General features: G+C 44.9%; 1 protein-coding gene across 1 annotated transcript; it reads left to right on the plus strand.

Moving 5' to 3' along the window:
- Nucleotides 1-488: 488 nt before the first annotated feature.
- On the plus strand, nucleotides 489-20,223 carry ism2b (isthmin 2b). Its single transcript, XM_029733344.1, has 6 exons — nucleotides 489-1,813; nucleotides 5,032-5,286; nucleotides 14,956-15,283; nucleotides 17,865-18,005; nucleotides 18,217-18,285; nucleotides 18,417-20,223. Exons 1-6 carry the CDS (start codon nucleotides 1,682-1,684, stop codon nucleotides 18,932-18,934), a joined length of 1,443 nt encoding a protein of 480 aa, XP_029589204.1. The 5' UTR covers nucleotides 489-1,681; the 3' UTR covers nucleotides 18,935-20,223.
- The last annotated feature ends 742 nt before the right edge of the window (nucleotides 20,224-20,965 follow it).

Consider the following 20,965-nt stretch of genomic DNA (forward strand, 5'->3'; position numbering starts at 1 on the left):
TAGGATCACCCTCTGTATCCTGTTCCCATCTCCTTTCTATTGAGGCATGATGTGATTGCTGACATCCAGTAACAGGACCATTTATCTCAGGAAGGCTGTTTAGATTTCAATAATGCTATAAACATATGTAATTAATCATTATCTGACTCAAAGTAAATGTTTTTTTTAAATGAAAAGATTTAAAAGCCCTTTGATGTAACATTACATTGTTTAACTTGCCATGGAAAGAGAGATGTGATCTGGCCTACTCTGTAAATGCATATACACCTGTATGCTATCAGTAAGCTTTTACTCTTGGCAAGTTCAATGTTTGAAGATAAACCACTTGATGGAGTTTTTGAAGCTGTGGTTTGTGTTGACTGTGCTGTTGGAAACAGTGCTGAGATTAAATCAGTCTTTGTTTTGTTTCAAGCTCTTGGTTAGATTTGTCTTCTACAAAGGTCTATATACATATACGCACAATGTGTAACAATCTATCGAATAGACTTTACACAATGAATAGCATGAAATGACTTAGAAACAAGTTGTATCTTAAAGAAAGCATATTTTATTTAAAAGTACACACACAGCAGAGAGTGGACACACAAACCGACCTGAAATATATTCATATAGTAAAATAGGTGAATAACTGGGGCAATATCGGCATGTAAAACTGGATCTGTTACTGGAGAGTGACGCCTCTTGCCGTGAAGTTTGCATTGACACACCATATGTTTACATGGAGAGTAGTGTGAAAGTAGACCTATCGTCAGCTGTGATCAGCGCCTTTGCTCAGGGGGGAATGTTTTCTTGATGTGTGACAAACTAATGTGCCTAATGAATGTGTTGGCTCCCTGGTAATCCATTTAATACAGTCTACAAAGTCACTTATCTCCTCTTCCGTTATGCGCGTGCCAATTATCAGTCGTTTCTGTGTCCCGGTCACATCTCCAAAGGGCTCTCTCCCTCTATTTGGATAACTAGATCCACGAGACACCCCCTCTTAAGCATCACTCCTCTCTTCAACAGTGTAGAAGGTGTGAAGACGTGCGTATCCGAACCAGTGCGACTCAGACACTGATTGATTTGGACAAACCTGCGTTGTGGATAATCGACTGACTTCAATTGGATAATGGATGAACGCGTCAGAGATAACGCAAACGGGCTATTCTCAACTCCAGATGTCAATGTATTGGAAGAAAACACTCACCCATCCATAAGGAAGTGTACCCAACTCTTTTAACCTAGTTGAATAAACCGTTCACCGGTGCGCACTGAGAGAGCGCGTGGGTGTGTGTGTGTCTTTTGTACTTATAGCCCAAGTTGGTCTGGTTAAATGGGGAGGCTTGAAGAACCTAGACATTGACCTAGACGCAACATACAGGCAGGCAGACAGACAGACAGTGAAAGGAGAAATCAGTCGCTTTGAGAGTCGGAGTGGTCAGAGTTGCGTCGAAGTGCGGCAGAGGGATATGGATTGTGCGTCGGATGCCATCGGACATCAGCGCGCATCTCTATCAAGAGGAAGACTCTAAAGCTGTTGTTGCTGGTTGAATAGGTGACTTGCTCGTAAGGAAACAAGTTCTGGAAAGAGAACTTTTGAGAGGACAGAAAACGTTTCTCGCGCTACGTAAAGAATATACAAGTTAGGGATAAATTGGATAGATTGGGGACTTCAAATTACTCGTTAGTTGTCACTTCAATGGAGAAAATGGTTCAAGTCGGAGCGAGATGTCTGACAATACTGATGATATTTTTAGTACTTTTTGTTGGATTGGTGATGGGCTTTCCCACCAAACAACACAACAAACTGCATAACGGCGTGTCTTTGGAGGTAAGCAAATGTATTTTCTTGATTCTTTTAATCTACAAAGATTTGGCCAATTCCGTGCCATGCGTTCCAAATGTAACAAGAGTTAAATGTGATGCAAATTGTATTTAAATGAATTGAGCATGTGTAAAATATTTAATTACTACAATATTTGAATATATTACAAAAACATGTCTACGTGTAAATTACAGTATGAGTTCTTTTGATGCCATCATGCCAATTATTTAAGTCAAATTAAATGTGATAACTTAATTAGTTTCCAGAAAATAACTACTGCTCTCCTGCCAAAAACATTCTGCATTATCTTTCAAATCATTCAAAAGTTTACTTGATAGCAAACCATAATCACGGCATCACAGACAGACTTACAATGCAGTGCACTCATAGCGGACTGTCATTGCCCATTCCCTGTTCATGAACCAAAGGAAACGTGTTTCAATAAAGCTCTAGGGCCTTGGGGCAGAGTGTTGTCTGTGTTTCTCCATGTATAGTAAGGTGTCTGAGCATCCAGAGAAGGTCAGCCTGAGCTAAGCAGCATAGCATTACACAGCAGCTACAATACATTCGAAGGCTGTATTCCCTTTGAACACACACACACTATGCTCACATCTGTAACCGGATCCAATGGGGGTATTTGTGCGGCTCATGGACGTGTGTATAGAGGGCTTGAAGGTCACCATGAACAGAATCAGATGTATGAATGAAAGAAAGGTGCAAACAGACAGATTCCAGATCTGTGTTATGAAGTCGTTCCTTTGTACTTTCTCTCCCCTGGGTCTCCTCCAGTGGGTGCCTTATTGATGTCCCGATGCCCATAGCCTATAACTGATGGAGGATTCATGTCAGTTGGACGTCAAACAGCTAGGGAGAGAGAGAGGAAGAGTGTGACTGGTGGTGCTGAATGCGCGTTTTGGGCACCAGCGAGTGTGACCCTGTGTCACCTTTCTTGGTGACCTGTTAGTTGCCACTGTAAGCGGATAGAGGAGGGGCTGGTTTGTACAGTAGAGGAAGGAGAGGCACAATAACAAGGGCTTACATAACCAAGTGGGGTAAAAGGAACCCTCAGCAGCTCTCTCACACTGGAATAAGTTCAGAGGTCAGGCTGGTTGATTGTTTATGTTGGCTCTTTACTGAGTTAATGTGGAATTTCCTGTTTTTGGTTTCCCCCTCATCATGGGGGGCAGAGGAGGGGTGTGAAGTGTGCATGGCCTCATTCCCAAATATTGAGACCTGTTTGCTTTATTTATCTGTTCGGTTTCACCCCCCTCCTCTCCTTTCCTCTCTCCCTCTTTCAAGCGCTTGCACTTGTTTTTTCTTTTCCACATTTTCAAAGAGGCGATCAAAGGACCCCATAGTTTATTGTTCTTCTGTAATGGTTTGAAAATGGCCAAGTGCAGAGGCCTTTGATATCTGTGGACACATAAATCAGGCCTGCCTGCCACACCGCCCGCCCGCCCGCCCGCCTGCCTGCCTGCCTGCCTGTTTTCCTCTCCTCTGCTTCATCATCCATACAGTACTGTACATCCACCTCCCCTCCTTTCCTCTTCTGTCCCCGCTGAATGTGTGTCACCACCGACTACTAGGCCGGCCGGCCTAAATGGCTCCAGTGTCCCCCCAGCCACCCCCTACAAAGGACACTAAGCTTTGTTTCATGACGGAAGAGGAATTTAATGGTAATTCCTTTGTTGTGTGTCGGAAAGGCCAGGGCTCCCACTGCTGCACATCCATAGTGGCTCGTAAAGACAGACCGCATACCATCAACCAATAGGCCTTTGATCATCAGGGGAGCCCCGGAGAGAGAGAGAGGAGAGAGTGGGATCAGAGAGAAAGAGGAGGAGGGAGAGAGGAGGAGACTGAATACAGAATCCAGATGTGTAAAAAAGACAAGATGAGGAAGGTGTGAAAATATGTGGCCCTTCATGACTCCAATCTTAGTCTTGTCGGTGTATATCAGTGTGTCAGGAGTATCTTATACGAGCTCCTTTAACTAGATCTAACTTCTGACAATACTTCTCTAGTCAGACTAGGATACAAGTGGTAGAAACCATGCAGTGAAGATCTTTTAATGCTAAGCCTCAGAGGGACCTGCCTAGACCCCAGGGGAAGCCTTCCTGATCCCCCTCTGACTCGCTCTCCTCGTCAGACTCCTCTGTTTACTCTTTCTCATTCCCCTTTCTCTCTCCCCGTCTTCCTCTCCCGTCCTCATGCTGTTTGACAGGGGTTACCTCTAAATGGTGACCATGTGTTCTCATGGTTGGATCTGATCTGATGGACTTTTTTTACGGGACAATTGCAGCCACTGAAAAAGTATGGTCTGTTTTCGGCCCCATAACCACAATTGCTCAACTGTTTTGTCACAGCTCCAGATTTTTTTCCCCCTCATTGTTTTAAATGGCACCACATTTTCGACCGCAAACTGGCACGGCTCCAGACACTGAGGCCCCGTCAGATGTTTGGGCTATTTATTTATAGATGCTGGCTGAATTAAAAGCTTAGAGCAGTAGAAGTTACCCTTAGGCACTGATCTAGGTTCAGCTCACCCTCCCTAAATTCAAACTTTAACTATAAGAATGGAGAAACGTCAAACTGATCTTAGCTCAGAATTAGGGGAGAACTTCATCCTACTCTCTGATGCGCTTCAGTTCAGAAAAAGACATTGACAGGTGTCTGATGGTTGGAATCTGACTGAGGAGGACCCCTACAGCTTGTGTCTGTGTATAGTGGGTAGCTGTGTATAGCGGGTAGCTGTGCGGCGGCACGGCAGGTTGAGACACACAAGGCCAGCCTGCCCACCGTCCCAGGGGTCCCACGACTCCGAGGCTCTCTCATTAAAACTAGAGAATCTGGCACAGTCTCCTCTTTGTCAAAGGCCTGGATGCCAGGGCTTTGGCTGCTGTGGGAAAAAAGAGAAATGGATGGACTAGGTTGGTTGGTTTGTTGCCCTCATGGTTTTCAGAACTGTCTTACAACATGGACAGTGGAAACATGGTAGTAACATGGTGGAAATGTTACAGGAGGTTGACAATGAAAACCCCAATGTTTTTAAGCTTTCATATAACAACCTGCTAAGTTAAACTAGCAAGTTAATCTATGTGGCTTTAAACCAGCCAGTAGCAAATGTACTTACTGTGTGTTATTCATGTCATCCAAGTCTTCAAAATGGTCCAGTCCACTGTGTTTCATCATGATGCTTAATTGAGGTCTCCTATCTTTTTATTCAGGCTCGTGTTCAGTCGCCCGCCAGTGGGGTCCATCGTGGACCGGAGGCCCTGGAGCAGCAGAACCAGGTCCAGAGCCTCCTCCCCCCTGACACGGAGCACCGCCACAAGAGGAGGTGGTCTCACTCCCAGCACCGCTCCGTAGGGGTTCTGCCCCAGCCTGAGCCGGAGGAGGAGATGAAACCTTTCGTTCTGGACCTCAAGAACTTCCCTGAGCTGGCCAACGCAGACATCAGCTCTCAGAACCCCAACATCCAGGTGAGTGGTGATGATTATTCATTGGATATTTGAAAGAAAATCTCACTCTCAAAGAGATTTTTCTCTCTTTACATTGTAGGGTGGGAAACTCATCCAATACCAATGTGTAGCAGAGTGTCCACTTGGTTAGGCAGTATATAGACTTAATTATTTTCTATGGTGTTGATTTTCTCTGTGGCATGATGAGTGGGATATTTCAGAGAATTTCAGCAGAAGGACAAGTCAGCTCCACATCACATAAATCTACCTCTAGTAGAAAATCCCCTTCATTCCTCCCATTTCCTGTGATTTCTCCAGCGATTAGCCTCAATGCCCTTCCATTCAACTCAATCTCACGGTAGTTGGTTAAATCTTCTGGTCGATTCCAGGATGTGGTCAGCTGAAGCTGCACGTAATGACCTCAGGCTGGCTCTGCCCTCTAATGGGGATGGACGTCCCTCACTATAGCCCCCCTGTTGCCTGGTCCTGACATCCTCCACTATGGAGACTGTGGCCCAAATAGCACCCTATTCCCTGGGGCTCAAAAGTAGTGCACGATATAGAGAAAAGCATGCCAATTGGAGCGTTAACGTACAGGATGTCTTACAGTAGTCACCTATCAGTCTAATGAGGAATCACCTACCAGTCTAATGAGTAGTCACCTACCAGTCTAATGAGGAATCACCTATCAATCTAATGAGTAGTCACCTATCAGTCTAATGAGTAGTCACCTACCAATCTAATGAGTAGTCACCTACCAGTCTAATGAGTAGTCACCTACCAGTCTAATGAGTAGTCACCTACCAATCTAATGAGGAATCACCTATCAATCTAATGAGTAGTCACCTATCAGTCTAATGAGTAGTCACCTACCAGTCTAATGAGGAGTCACCTACCAGTCTAATGAGTAGTCACCTACCAGTCTAATGAGTAGTCACCTACCAGTCTAATGAGTAGTCACCTATCAGTCTAATAACTAATCACCTACCAGTCTAATGAGTAGTCACCTACCAGTCTAATGAGTAGTCACCTACCAGTCTAATGAGTAGTCACCTACCAGTATAGTGAGGAGTCACCTACCAGTATAATGAGTAGTCACCTACCAGTCTAATGAGTAGTCACCTACCAATCTAATGAATAGTCACCTACCAGTCTAATGAGTAGTCACCTACCAGTATAATGAGTAGTCACCTACCAATCTAATGAATAGTCACCTACCAGTCTAATGAATAGTCACCCGACAGTCTAATGAGTAGTCACCTACCAGCATAATGAGTAGTCACCTACCAGTCTAATGAGGAATCACCTACCAATATAATGAGTAGTCACCTACCAATCTAATGAATAGTCACCTACCAGTCTAATGAGTAGTCACCTACCAGTATAATGAGCAGTCACCTACCAGTCTAATGAGTAGTCACCTACCAGTATAATGAGTAGTCACCTACCAGTCTAATGAGTAGTCACCTACCAGTATAGTGAGCAGTCACCTACCAGTCTAATGAGTAGTCACCTACCAGTATAGTGAGTAGTCACCTACCAGTCTAATGAGTAGTCACCTACCAGTCTAATGCGTAGTCACCTACCAGTCTAATGAGTAGTCACCTACCAGTATAGTGAGTAGTCACCTACCAGTATATTGAGTAGTCACCTACCAATCTAATGAGTAGTCACCTACCAGTCTAATGAGTAGTCACCTATCAGTCTAATGAGTAGTCACCTACTAATCTAATGAGTAGTCACCTACCAATCTAATGAGGAGTCACCTACCAGTCTAATGAGTAGTCACCTACCAGTCTAATAACTAATCACCTACCAGTCTAATGAGTAGTCACCTACCAGTCTAATGAGTAGTCACCTACCAGTCTAATGAGTAGTCACCTACCAGTATAGTGAGTAGTCACCTACCAGTATAATGAGTAGTCACCTACCAGTCTAATGAGTAGTCACCTACCAGTCTAATGAGGAATCACCTACCAGTATAATGAGTAGTCACCTACCAATCTAATGAATAGTCACCTACCAGTCTAATGAGTAGTCACCTACCAGTATAATGAGTAGTCACCTACCAATCTAATGAATAGTCACCTACCAGTCTAATGAATAGTCACCCGACAGTCTAATGAGGAGTCCCCTACCAGCATAATGAGTAGTCACCTACCAGTCTAATGAGTAGTCACCTACCAGTCTAATGAGGAATCACCTACCAGTATAATGAGTAGTCACCTACCAATCTAATGAATAGTCACCTACCAGTCTAATGAGTAGTCACCTACCAGTATAATGAGTAGTCACCTACCAGTCTAATGAGTAGTCACCTACCAGTCTAATGAGTAGTCACCTACCAGTCTAATGAGGAATCACCTACCAGTATAATGAGTAGTCACCTACCAATCTAATGAATAGTCACCTACCAGTCTAATGAGTAGTCACCTACCAGTATAATGAGTAGTCACCTACCAATCTAATGAATAGTCACCTACCAGTCTAATGAATAGTCACCCGACAGTCTAATGAGTAGTCACCTACCAGCATAATGAGTAGTCACCTACCAGTATAATGAGGAATCACCTACCAATATAATGAGTAGTCACCTACCAATCTAATGAATAGTCACCTACCAGTCTAATGAGTAGTCACCTACCAGTATAATGAGCAGTCACCTACCAGTCTAATGAGTAGTCACCTACCAGTATAATGAGTAGTCACCTACCAGTCTAATGAGTAGTCACCTACCAGTATAGTGAGCAGTCACCTACCAGTCTAATGAGTAGTCACCTACCAGTATAGTGAGTAGTCACCTACCAGTCTAATGAGTAGTCACCTACCAGTCTAATGCGTAGTCACCTACCAGTCTAATGAGTAGTCACCTACCAGTATAGTGAGTAGTCACCTACCAGTATATTGAGTAGTCACCTACCAATCTAATGAGTAGTCACCTACCAGTCTAATGAGTAGTCACCTACCAGTCTAATGAGTAGTCACCTACCAGTCTAATGTGTAGTCACCTACCAGTCTAATGAGTAGTCACCTACCAGTCTAATGAGTAGTCACCTACCAGTCTAATGAGTAGTCACCTATCAGTCTAATGAGTAGTCACCTACTAATCTAATGAGTAGTCACCTACCAATCTAATGAGGAGTCACCTACCAGTCTAATGAGTAGTCACCTACCAGTCTAATGAGTAGTCACCTACCAATCTAATGAGTAGTCACCTACCAGTCTAATGTGTAGTCACCTACCAGTCTAATGAGGAGTCACCTACCAGTCTAATAAGTAGTCACCTACCAGTATAGTGAGGAGTCACCTACCAGTCTAATGAGGAGTCACCTACCAGTCTAATAAGTAGTCACCTACCAGTATAGTGAGGAGTCACCTACCAGTCTAGTGAGGAGTCACCTACCAGTCTAATGAGGAGTCACCTACCAGTCTAATGAGGAGTCACCTACCAGTCTAATGAGTAGTCACCTACCAATCTAATGAATAGTCACCTACCAGTATAGTGAGGAGTCACCTACCAGTCTAATGAGTAGTCACCTACCAGTCTAATGAGTAGTCACCTACCAATCTAATGAATAGTCACCTACCAGTATAGTGAGTAGTCTCCTACCAGTCTAATGAGTAGTCACCTACCAGTCTAATGAGTAGTCACCTACCAGCATAATGAGTAGTCACCTACCAGTCTAATAAGTAGTCACCTACCAGTATAATGAATAGTCACCTACCAGTCTAATGTGTAGTCACCTACCAGTCTTAAGAGTAGTCACCTACCAGTCTAATGAGTAGTCACCTACCAGTCTAATGAGTAGTCACCTACCAGTCTAATGAGGAGTCACCTACCAGTCTAATAAGTAGTCACCTACCAGTCTAATAAGTAGTCACCTACCAGTGTAATGAGTAGTCACCTACCAGTCTAATAAGTAGTCACCTACCAGTATAATGAATAGTCACCTACCAATCTAATGAATAGTCACCTACCAGTCTAATGAATAGTCACCTACCAGTCTAATGAGTAGTCACCTACCAGTCTAATGAGTAGTCACCTACCAGTCTAATGAGTAGTCACCTACCAGTCTAATGAGTAGTCACCTACCAATCTAATGAGTAGCCACCTACCAGTCTAATGAGTAGTCACCTACCAGCATAATGAGTAGTCACCCAACAGTCTAATGAGGAGTCACCTACCAGCATAATGAGTAGTCACCCAACAGTCTAATGAGGAGTCACCTACCAGCATAATGAGTTGTCACCTATCAGTCTAATATGTAGTCACCTACTAATCTAATAAGTAGTCACCTACCAGTCTAATGAGTAGTCACCTACCAGCATAATGAGTAGTTACCTACCAGTCTAATGAGTAGTCACCTATCAGTCTAATGAGTAGTCACCTACCAATCTAATGAGTAGTCACCTACCAGTCTAATGAGGAATCACCTACCAGTATAGTGAGTAGTCACCTACCAGTCTAATGAGTAGTCACCTAACAGTCTAATGAGGAGTCACCTACCAGTCTAATAAGTAGTCACCTACCAGTATAGTGAGGAGTCACCTACCAGTCTAGTGAGGAGTCACCTACCAGTCTAATGAGGAGTCACCTACCAGTCTAATGAGTAGTCACCTACCAATCTAATGAATAGTCACCTACCAGTATAGTGAGGAGTCACCTACCAGTCTAATGAGTAGTCACCTACCAGTCTAATGAGTAGTCACCTACCAATCTAATGAATAGTCACCTACCAGTATAGTGAGTAGTCTCCTACCAGTCTAATGAGTAGTCACCTACCAGTATAGTGAGGAGTCACCTACCAGTATAATGAATAGTCACCTACCAATCTAATGAATAGTCACCTACCAGTCTTATGAGTAGTCACCTACCAGTCTAATGAGTAGTCACCTACCAGTCTAATGAGTAGTCACCTACCAATCTAATGAGTAGCCACCTACCAGTCTAATGAATAGTCACCTACCAATCTAATGAGTAGTCACCCAACAGTCTGATGAGGAGTCACCTACCAGCATAATGAGTAGTCACCTACCAGCATAATGAGTAGTCACCTACCAATCTAATGAGTAGCCACCTACCAGTCTAATGAATAGTCACCTACCAATCTAATGAGTAGTCACCCAACAGTCTGATGAGGAGTCACCTACCAGCATAATGAGTAGTCACCTACCAGCATAATGAGTAGTCACCTACCAGTCTAATGAGTAGTCACCTACCAGTCTAATGAGTAGTCAAAATCATAATAAATGCTCAGGAAGTAGGATCATCTGGTTGAGTGCTCAATGCATATCTCGTTTCTGCCTGGCCAAGTCAGAGCTATAAATTAGGCAGGTCAATTTCCCTGATACTTCCGGCGGTTGAGATTATTTCCGATGAGTTTGCTCAGTCATATCTTGGTTTCATTGTGGCTTTCGAAAACACCCGCATTATATACTGCTCAAAAAAATAAAGGGAACACTTAAACAACACATCCTAGATCTGAATGAAAGAAATAATCTTATTAAATACTTTTTTCTTTACATAGTTGAATGTGCTGACAACAAAATCACACAAAATTAATCAATGGAAATCCAATTTATCAACCCATGGAGGTCTGGATTTGGAGTCACACTCAAAATTAAAGTGGAAAACCACAATACAGGCTGATCCAACTTTGATGTAATGTCCTTAAAACAAGTCAAAATGAGGCTCAGTAGTGTGTGTGGCCTCCACGTGCCTGTATGACCTCCCTACAACGCCTGGGCAACGTCCTGATGAGGTGGCGGACGGTCTCCTGAGGGATCTCCTCCCAGACCTGGACTAAAGCATCCGCCAACTCCTGGACAGTCTGTGGTGCAACGTGGCGTTGGTGGATGGAGCGAGACATGATGTCCCAGATGTGGTCAATTGGATTCAGGTCTGGGGAACGGGCGGGCCAGTCCATAGCATCAATGCCTTCCTCTTGCAGGAACTGTTGACACACTCCAGCCACATGAGGTCTAGCATTGTCTTGCATTAGGAGGAACCCAGGGCCAACCGCACCAGCATATGGTCTCACAAGGGGTCTGAGGACCTCATCTCGGTACTTAATGGCAGTCAGGCTACCTCTGGCGAGCACATGGAGGGCTGTGCGGCCCCCCAAATGAAATGCCACCCCACACCATGACTGACCCACCACCAACCGGTCATGCTGGAGGATGTTGCAGGCAGCAGAACGTTCTCCACGGCGTCTCCAGACTCTGTCACGTCTGTCACATGTGCTCAGTGTGAACCTGCTTTCATCTGTGAAGAGCACAGGGCTCCAGTGGCGAATTTGCCAATCTTGGTGTTCTCTGGCAAATGCCAAACGTCCTGCACGGTGTTGGGCTGTAAGCACAACCCCCACCTGTGGACGTCGGGCCCTCATACCACCCTCATGGAGTCTGTTTCTGACCGTTTGAGCAGACACATGTACATTTGTGGCCTGCTGGAGGTAATTTTGCAGGGCTCTGGCAGTGCTTCTCCTGCTCCTCCTTGCACAAAGGCGGAGGTAGCGGTCCTGCTGCTGGGTTGTTGCCCTCCTACGGCCTCCTCCACGTCTCCTGATGTACTGGCCTGTCTCCTGGTAGCGCCTCCATGCTCTGGACACTACGCTGACAGACACAGCAAAGCTTCTTGCCACAGCTCGCATTGATGTGCCATCCTGGATGCGCTGCACTACCTGAGCCACTTGTGTGGCCACTTGTGTCTCATGCTACCACTAGAGTGAAAGCACCGCCAGCATTCAAAAGTGACCAAAACATCAGCCAGGAAGCATAGGAACTGATCACCTACCAGTATAATGAATAGTCACCTACCAATCTAATGAATAGTCACCTACCAGTCTAATGAATAGTCACCTACCAGTCTAATGAGTAGTCACCTACCAATCTAATGAGTAGTCACCTACCAGTCTAATGAGGAATCACCTACCAGTATAGTGAGTAGTCACCTACCAGTCTAATGAGTAGTCACCTACCAGTCTAATGAGGAGTCACCTACCAGTCTAATAAGTAGTCACCTACCAGTATAGTGAGGAGTCACCTACCAGTCTAGTGAGGAGTCACCTACCAGTCTAATGAGGAGTCACCTACCAGTCTAATGAGGAGTCACCTACCAGTCTAATGAGGAGTCACCTACCAGTCTAATGAGTAGTCACCTACCAATCTAATGAATAGTCACCTACCAGTATAGTGAGGAGTCACCTACCAGTCTAATGAGTAGTCACCTACCAATCTAATGAATAGTCACCTACCAGTATAGTGAGTAGTCTCCTACCAGTCTAATGAGAAGTCACCTACCAGTATAGTGAGGAGTCACCTACCAGTATAATGAATAGTCACCTACCAATCTAATGAATAGTCACCTACCAGTCTAATGAATAGTCACCTACCAGTCTAATGAGTAGTCACCTACCAGTCTAATGAGTAGTCACCTACCAGTCTAATGAGTAGTCACCTACCAGTCTAATGAGTAGTCACCTACCAATCTAATGAGTAGCCACCTACCAGTCTAATGAGTAGTCACCTACCAATCTAATGAGTAGTCACCCAACAGTCTGATGAGGAGTCACCTACCAGCATAATGAGTAGTCACCTACCAGCATAATGAGTAGTCACCTACCAGTCTAATGAGTAGTCACCTACCAGTCTAATGAGTAGTCACCTACCAGTCTAATGAGTAGTCACCTACCAGTCTAATGAGTAGTCACCTACCAGTCTAATGAGTAGTCAAAATCATAATAAATGCTCAGGAAGTAGGATCATCTGGTTGAGTGCTCAATGCATATCTCGTTTCTGCCTGGCCAAGTCAGAGCTATAAATTAGGCAGGTCAATTTCCCTGATACTTCCGGCGGTTGAGATTATTTCCGATGAGTTTGCTCAGTCATATCTTGGTTTCATTGTGGCTTTCGAAAACACCCGCATTATATACTGCTCAAAAAAATAAAGGGAACACTTAAACAACACATCCTAGATCTGAATGAAAGAAATAATCTTATTAAATACTTTTTTCTTTACATAGTTGAATGTGCTGACAACAAAATCACACAAAATTAATCAATGGAAATCCAATTTATCAACCCATGGAGGTCTGGATTTGGAGTCACACTCAAAATTAAAGTGGAAAACCACAATACAGGCTGATCCAACTTTGATGTAATGTCCTTAAAACAAGTCAAAATGAGGCTCAGTAGTGTGTGTGGCCTCCACGTGCCTGTATGACCTCCCTACAACGCCTGGGCAACGTCCTGATGAGGTGGCGGACGGTCTCCTGAGGGATCTCCTCCCAGACCTGGACTAAAGCATCCGCCAACTCCTGGACAGTCTGTGGTGCAACGTGGCGTTGGTGGATGGAGCGAGACATGATGTCCCAGATGTGCTCAATTGGATTCAGGTCTGGGGAACGGGCGGGCCAGTCCATAGCATCAATGCCTTTCTCTTGCAGGAACTGTTGACACACTCCAGCCACATGAGGTCTAGCATTGTCTTGCATTAGGAGGAACCCAGGGCCAACCGCACCAGCATATGGTCTCACAAGGGGTCTGAGGATCTCATCTCGGTACCTAATGGCAGTCAGGCTACCTCTGGCGAGCACATGGAGGGCTGTGCGGCCCCCCAAATGAAATGCCACCCCACACCATGACTGACCCACCACCAACCGGTCATGCTGGAGGATGTTGCAGGCAGCAGAACGTTCTCCACGGCGTCTCCAGACTCTGTCACGTCTGTCACATGTGCTCAGTGTGAACCTGCTTTCATCTGTGAAGAGCACAGGGCTCCAGTGGCGAATGTGCCAATCTTGGTGTTCTCTGGCAAATGCCAAACGTCCTGCACGGTGTTGGGCTGTAAGCACAACCCCCACCTGTGGACGTCGGGCCCTCATACCACCCTCATGGAGTCTGTTTCTGACCGTTTGAGCAGACACATGTACATTTGTGGCCTGCTGGAGGTAATTTTGCAGGGCTCTGGCAGTGCTTCTCCTGCTCCTCCTTGCACAAAGGCGGAGGTAGCGGTCCTGCTGCTGGGTTGTTGCCCTCCTACGGCCTCCTCCACGTCTCCTGATGTACTGGCCTGTCTCCTGGTAGCGCCTCCATGCTCTGGACACTACGCTGACAGACACAGCAAAGCTTCTTGCCACAGCTCGCATTGATGTGCCATCCTGGATGAGCTGCACTACCTGAGCCACTTGTGTGGCCACTTGTGTCTCATGCTACCACTAGAGTGAAAGCACCGCCAGCATTCAAAAGTGACCAAAACATCAGCCAGGAAGCATAGGAACTGAGAAGTGGTCTGTGGTCTCCACCTGCAGAACCACTCCTTTATTGGGGGTGTCTTGCTAATTGCCTATAATTTCCACCTGTTGTCTATTCCATTTGCACAACAGCATGTGAAATTTATTGTCAATCAGTGTTGCTTCCTAAGTGGACAGTTTGATTTCACAGAAGTGTGATTGACTTGGAGTTACATTGTGTTGTTTAAGTGTTCCCTTTATTTTTTGAGCAGTGTATAATTTATATAATTCTATATAATTTTTTACATAAAAGTACGTCTATGTACAGACTTTGTGGGCACAAATACACCAGAGTATGTAGAGGTTGCCAGTTTAGCATGCGCAGATCTTTGATACCAAACTTGTACGTTATGTAATAACATTTACTAACACCCTCTTTCCTCTCCCCCTGTCCCAGGTGACCATTGAGGTGGTGGATGACCCTAGCATAGAAGTGGAGATGGATCTGGTAAAGGACAAGGACTGGATCCCTCCTTCCTCTCCGTCCACTGTAGACTGGCTGGGCGGTAAGAAGCTGTTCTGGCCCCTGTTCTGGGGCTACACAGACGCTGACTCCAGTGAGGATGGGACGGGCCGCTCAGGGCTGGAGGAGACTGAAGAGGAGGAGGAGGAGGAGGAGGATTACCTGTTGGAGTACGGTAGTGAGGAGCCCCTCCCAAGTGGAGTGGGGGGAGACTGGGACAGTCGCTGGAACGAGGGTTGGGACGCCACTCATAGCTACTATGGTGAGGCTTCTTGTCTTCGCTAAGGCTGAGTTTACACAGGCAGCCAAATTCTGATCTTTTGCCAACAATAGGTTTTTTTGACCAATCAGATCAGATCTTTTGCCAATAATTGGGCAAAAGAACAGAATTGGGCTGCTGTGTAAACGCCTAAGTGGCACAGTGTCTGTCTAGCTGTCACACCAGCCATCTTAGTTAACACCTAACTTGGGATCACTTTGAGTACAGTACTGTAGAGTCAACATTTCTCTACATGCCAGTAGCAACTGATCATCTAGGCAATCATTTTGGCTTCCAGGCAACGGTTCTGGACCAAAGTCTTTCCAAAAATCGTTCTAATTGGAAAAACTTTCATCTTTGATCCACTGGTCTTTGGCATGCCTGTCTGAGAGTAGTTGATAAAATGGCATCCAAAAGTTGAGGATGTTTTGAAATGGTGGGAGATAAAATGGTGGGAGATTTATAGGAAGTTAATGTAGAAAAGTGGTACAATATAGACAGATAGAACACAGAATTGAGAGAGGTTGAGAGACAGAAGTATTGACTGAGCATGCGAGCAAGAGAGCTCTCCACTCTGCGAGCACTCGACCGTCATGCCCATTGTGGAGCCCAAGCCTTTGAAGTGGACACTGGGTCCCAGCTCGCAGCTCACTGTGGAGGCCTGCTGTCTTTTGAAGATGGGCCCGATGCACTCGCTAATGGCAGCGTGAGCCTGTTCCCCCTGACAGACAAAACAGCTCACTGCTTGTGAACAATTAGAGGGCAGATTGGGAAGAGGGGATGACAGGGGCCATTCGGCTGGGTCTTTCATCCCCCCTCCGGGACCCCAGGCCCCCAGACCCTGGCTCGGCCCTCTGCCCTGGGCCCTAGGCGGCGAGGCCTTTTGAGACAGTTCAAGAATTTGGGGGCTTTCAGGGCTGTGCAGAACATTTACTCCTCTATTGTTTTTTGTTTCTCTTAATTCTCCTCAGTCTGTTTTCTCCTTCTGCATGGTGGGAAAAGAGCAGCATGCCTTCTGGTTGCACAGGCAGATAGCTTTATTCAGCCCTGCAGAGCAGAGCCAATGAAAAGAGAAGGGAAGAGTATGGATGTGGAAACTTGTGGAAACTTGTGGAAACTTTAAAGGAATGGAAAAGACAGTGGGCCGGGAGAATCCGGCCTAGGAGGATAGGCAGAGAGGGGTTACAAGTTCGTAGTTTGATGAATTTTTACGTTGATAGTGCACAGGCAGAGGATCTCCCTGTTTAATTCTAAGTCAGTCATTTTAGCCAGTGTGCCCTTTGCCTCTACCCTTCAGATCAGACAAAGGGATTGATTTCAGACAAAAGAGACTGACTGTTAACTCTGGCAATTGCTCTTAACCTCAAACCTCAATGAACCAAAACACAGCACAATCTGATAACATAGTCAGTTGAACAATTTCACTGAGTATAGGATGTGAATGCACATGTGCATCTGGCTTGAACGTTGCTAAATGAGGTGTATGTTGGTTAGGAACAAGGCGACCATGTCTATTAAGTGGTCAGATGTAAAATTAGATTGTAGTGAACATAAAGTATTTATGCCAGACTAGCGTAATGTAATGTTGGGCTTCCCTTCTGTAATTAAAACGCTCCTGTACTGAGAAGAGTCTATTCCTGTGTTCTGGCCACATGGTGAGCTGGCAGCGCCACAAAGGCACAAGCTGCACTGCCAACAAAGCTGCCATTTCTGCGCCCACCTCGTCTTGTCTGTAATCGAGGGCGGACATGTTTTCGGTATCATTAACACCAGACTCAAACCTCTCAGAAGCAGATGGAGGACTTCAGCTTCATTGCAGAGACTTGTCTCTAATTTGGCAGAGTCTACATTACAGGATTATGGGGCTGGGAGAAGGTTAGACCCGAGGAAAATTATACTGTTGCCTGAGATAGAAAACTTATATACAGGCCTTGTTATGGCTTAGCTATAATAGCAAATATTAACATTTAGTCGATAGATTTTTTTGCAGATAATATTATTTTAGAAAAACTGCCAATTAAGGGGTCTTTGAGAGGGAAACGCTACTCCTGTGTAAGAGTCTACAGTATGTTCCGGCTTATACTTCGGTTCAGGAAAGGCATCTAAACCTAATCTAGCGTTGTTTCCCAGCATCACTATTTGATATGCAGAGTTTCCCTTCGTGCCCACTCCTAATCAATCCTTTCAAGTTGTTGTTTTCCTTTTCCGTGAGAGCTGTTAAATGTATGTGGTGAACAAACCAAATGCTTTTAATGGGAGTTCTACACAGTTACGGAACCTAGTTAGGGAACCCTACAGCTGGGAGAGGAATTCAACTCTCTCTGATTAGAGAGTGAGCATTAGGGGAATTCTAGGGGTGTGCAGTTGTGGTTCCTACACATCCGTTATGAAAGGAGTCAGATACTAGCTTACTGTGACCAGACAGAAGTTATTCTAGTTAAGCCAAAGGTGAAACAAAGAACTGTATTAGTCTGGTCCCAGGCTAATGAGTTACAGTTACCCCACAAAATGGAAACTACTATGTAAATCCAAATCCTTATCATTAATGAGTTTCGGTTTTGTTGTTTTGTCTTCCCCCGTACAGAGAAGGAGGGGACGGAGGAGTGGAGTGCCTGGTCTCTGTGCTCAGTCACCTGTGGTCATGGAGAGAGGAAGAGGACACGGTCCTGTGGATACAGCTGCACCCTGACAGAGGACACCAAATGTGACATGGAGCCTTGTCCAGGTGAGCTTCACACACAACGTTTATTCTACATTCCGGTCACCAACTCCTAGTCCTGAGCCACAGGATGTACAGGCTTTTGCTCCAGCCCAGCACTTACAAACCCAATTCAGCTAATTTAAGTTAGCTGATCGACTAGTCGATTAGCTGAATCATCCGTGAATGTGAGCTAGAGACGTGATCTAACTAAATGGTACCGTTCCTGTCTCTGCAGACGATGTCAACACAGTGGCTGAACCTTTCCCCTTCGAGATGGAGAACGGCACTGAACCGTTTGGCACAGGTATTTCGAATCAATGTACACTTAGCAAATGGTTAAACAAATAGGTTAATCAAACTAGCAAACATGGGTAGTTAGAATGTACCTACTGATCTAATTACATCTAACATGGTCTCTCTCTCCTCTCCCTCTAGATGTGGACACATGTGAGAAGTGGCTGAACTGTAAGAGTGACTTCCTCCAGAGGTACCTCAACCAGGTCCTGTCAGAACTACCCAGCTGCCCCTGTGCCTACCCCTCGGCCGTCGCCTACACCGTGGTCAGCGTTTTCGACGAGGGACACGACTGGACCTTCCGTTGGCATGACGCCAGTGGCCCTAAAGAACGCCTGGACATCTACAAACCCTCTGCGAGGACTTGCATCCGCTCGGCCCTCTCTAGCGATGTCACTACGCTCAGCGCCCAGCACTGTTGCTACGACGACCGTGGCTGTCTGATCACACGGGGTAAGGGTGCGGGAACGCCCAACCTGATCAGCACGGATTTCTCCCCGGAGCTCCACTTCAAGGTGGACGTGCTTCCCTGGATCCTGTGTAAAGGGGACTGGAGCCGCTTCCACGCGGTGCGGCCGCCCAACAACGGCCTGGTCTGCCCGGAGAACCCCCACCATGATGTGTTCATGAACGAGCTGGAGGAGGCCCGGGAATACTGAAAACACACGCAGCAGCCAAAACTACACTACCCAGAATTCACCCGTACAGTGGGGCCCAATCCTAACTTGAGAAGGGAGCGCATGTAGGACTGTTTTGCACAGCTTTTTGCATTTTGCATATAAGGAGGTATGGCGGTTGCAAGGTTGAGGTGGAAGTTGATTTCAAGTTAGGATTTGGCACATTAAACTACCTGTGACCAGACCCAACAGAACAGAACTGAACTTCATTGAACTGAACAACAACTAAAAAGACGCAGTCCTGTCAATGCTTGCCGACGTGTTTCGCATCCAGCATGGTACCAAGCTCTCTGTCTCTCTCTCACTGTCTGTCCCTTAGTCTGGTATGCACTTCTGTCTGTATGTAAGCATGACATTGTCGTCTAGACTGTTTGTGGCTTGTTGTAGGTGTTGTGGCTCTGTGTGACTGACGATAGCAACATAAACATCCCAAATGTACTTCCTGATTTGATTTTGCTGTGTGAGATGTTTGATACTGTAGTAAGTCTTATTTTGAAAAGGGGATTGTGGAATGTGTCATGCCCAACACATGAATATAGTCATAACTATGCTGCTATGAGAAGATGAAGTTAGATAGGTACCAGAGGGGGATATATGATTGAACAAACATGAATTTGCTGAAAGGTTATTCTTAAAATATATAATCTAAAGCTGAGGAGAGAATTTGGTCAAAAGAAAGAAGTTTACAAGCACGAACAACCACACCCAGCACCTCATGCTCATTCTTGATAATATGCCAACAGAACAACTTCTTAGAAGCTTGGAGGTGGAGACAGTCTTCTGGTCTGGACTGAACTTCTCGTCCTCTGTTTCAACAATGACAGTTTGAGAACCTTCAATCATGGATGTTTCTACAGTTTTCTCAGGGGGACTCATATTGTTAGAGATTATAGCCCATATGTACCTCAACAGTGGAGCAGCATTGGGAACCACTACTTCAGAGCGCACTTCAGAGTGCACTTCGGACTGTACTTCAGAGTGCACTTCGGACTGTACTTCAGAGTGCACTTCAGAGTGCACTTCGGACTGTACTTCAGAGTGCACTTCGGACTGTACTTCAGAGTGCACTTCGGACTGTACTTCAGAGCGCACATTAAAGATGAGAATGGTACCTGTTACGGAAACGAAAATGTTGGATCTACAGTGTAAATGGATGAAGAGCGGATAAATACAGTATTAATTCAGATAAAGTTATGAAATGATGCTCTGTGCGGTTTTTGGCAAGCCATTTTTTCTGTCAATGTAATTAAAGTTGAATAGCTGTTCTATTCCATTGCGATATGTTGCATTGTTTTTGCAAAGACTTCGTAGGAGTGGGAACTGTTGGCTTGAAGTCTTAACATTTATGCTCCAAACCTCTTTCAGGAATTCCATTTTTTTTAAATGTGTGCAAACATGCATTACATTTTGAAATCACATGTTGTTTGTTTTTTTAAAGGAAGGCACTTTATTTAAGGTATATATATATATATATATATATATATATATATATATATATATATATACAAATGATGGCATGTATGAAAATCAAATGTTTATATGTTATAATGTTATAATTGTGAAAGGGTAACTTGCCAGAAATGCTGCATTGTTCATTTGTAAAGTATATTATCATGTGAGTTTCTGTTTAAAAGCATGGTTGATATTTTGTGATTTCTTAAACTAGTATAACTATACTCATAGAAAAAAGGTGCTGTCTAGAACCTAAAAGGGTTCTTCGGCTGTCCCCATAGGAGAACTCTTAGAATAACTCTTGTTTGTTCCAGGTAGAATCCTTTTGGTTCCAAGTTGAACGGTTTTGGGTTCCATGTAGAACCATTTCAACAGAGGGTTCTACATGGAACCCAAAATGAATCTGCCTGGAACAAAAAAGGGTTTTACCTGGAGAAAAAAGGGTTGTCCTATGGGGACAGCTGAAGAACCCTTTTGGAACCCTTTTTTCTAAGAGTGTACCATATTGTCTTGTACAGTATTTATTGTCCGTTTTTTTAAGTCTGCTAAAGCTTTGAAATG

This window comes from Salmo trutta, chromosome 35 (assembly GCF_901001165.1).
Source record: "Salmo trutta chromosome 35, fSalTru1.1, whole genome shotgun sequence".
Lineage (NCBI taxonomy): Eukaryota > Metazoa > Chordata > Actinopteri > Salmoniformes > Salmonidae > Salmo > Salmo trutta.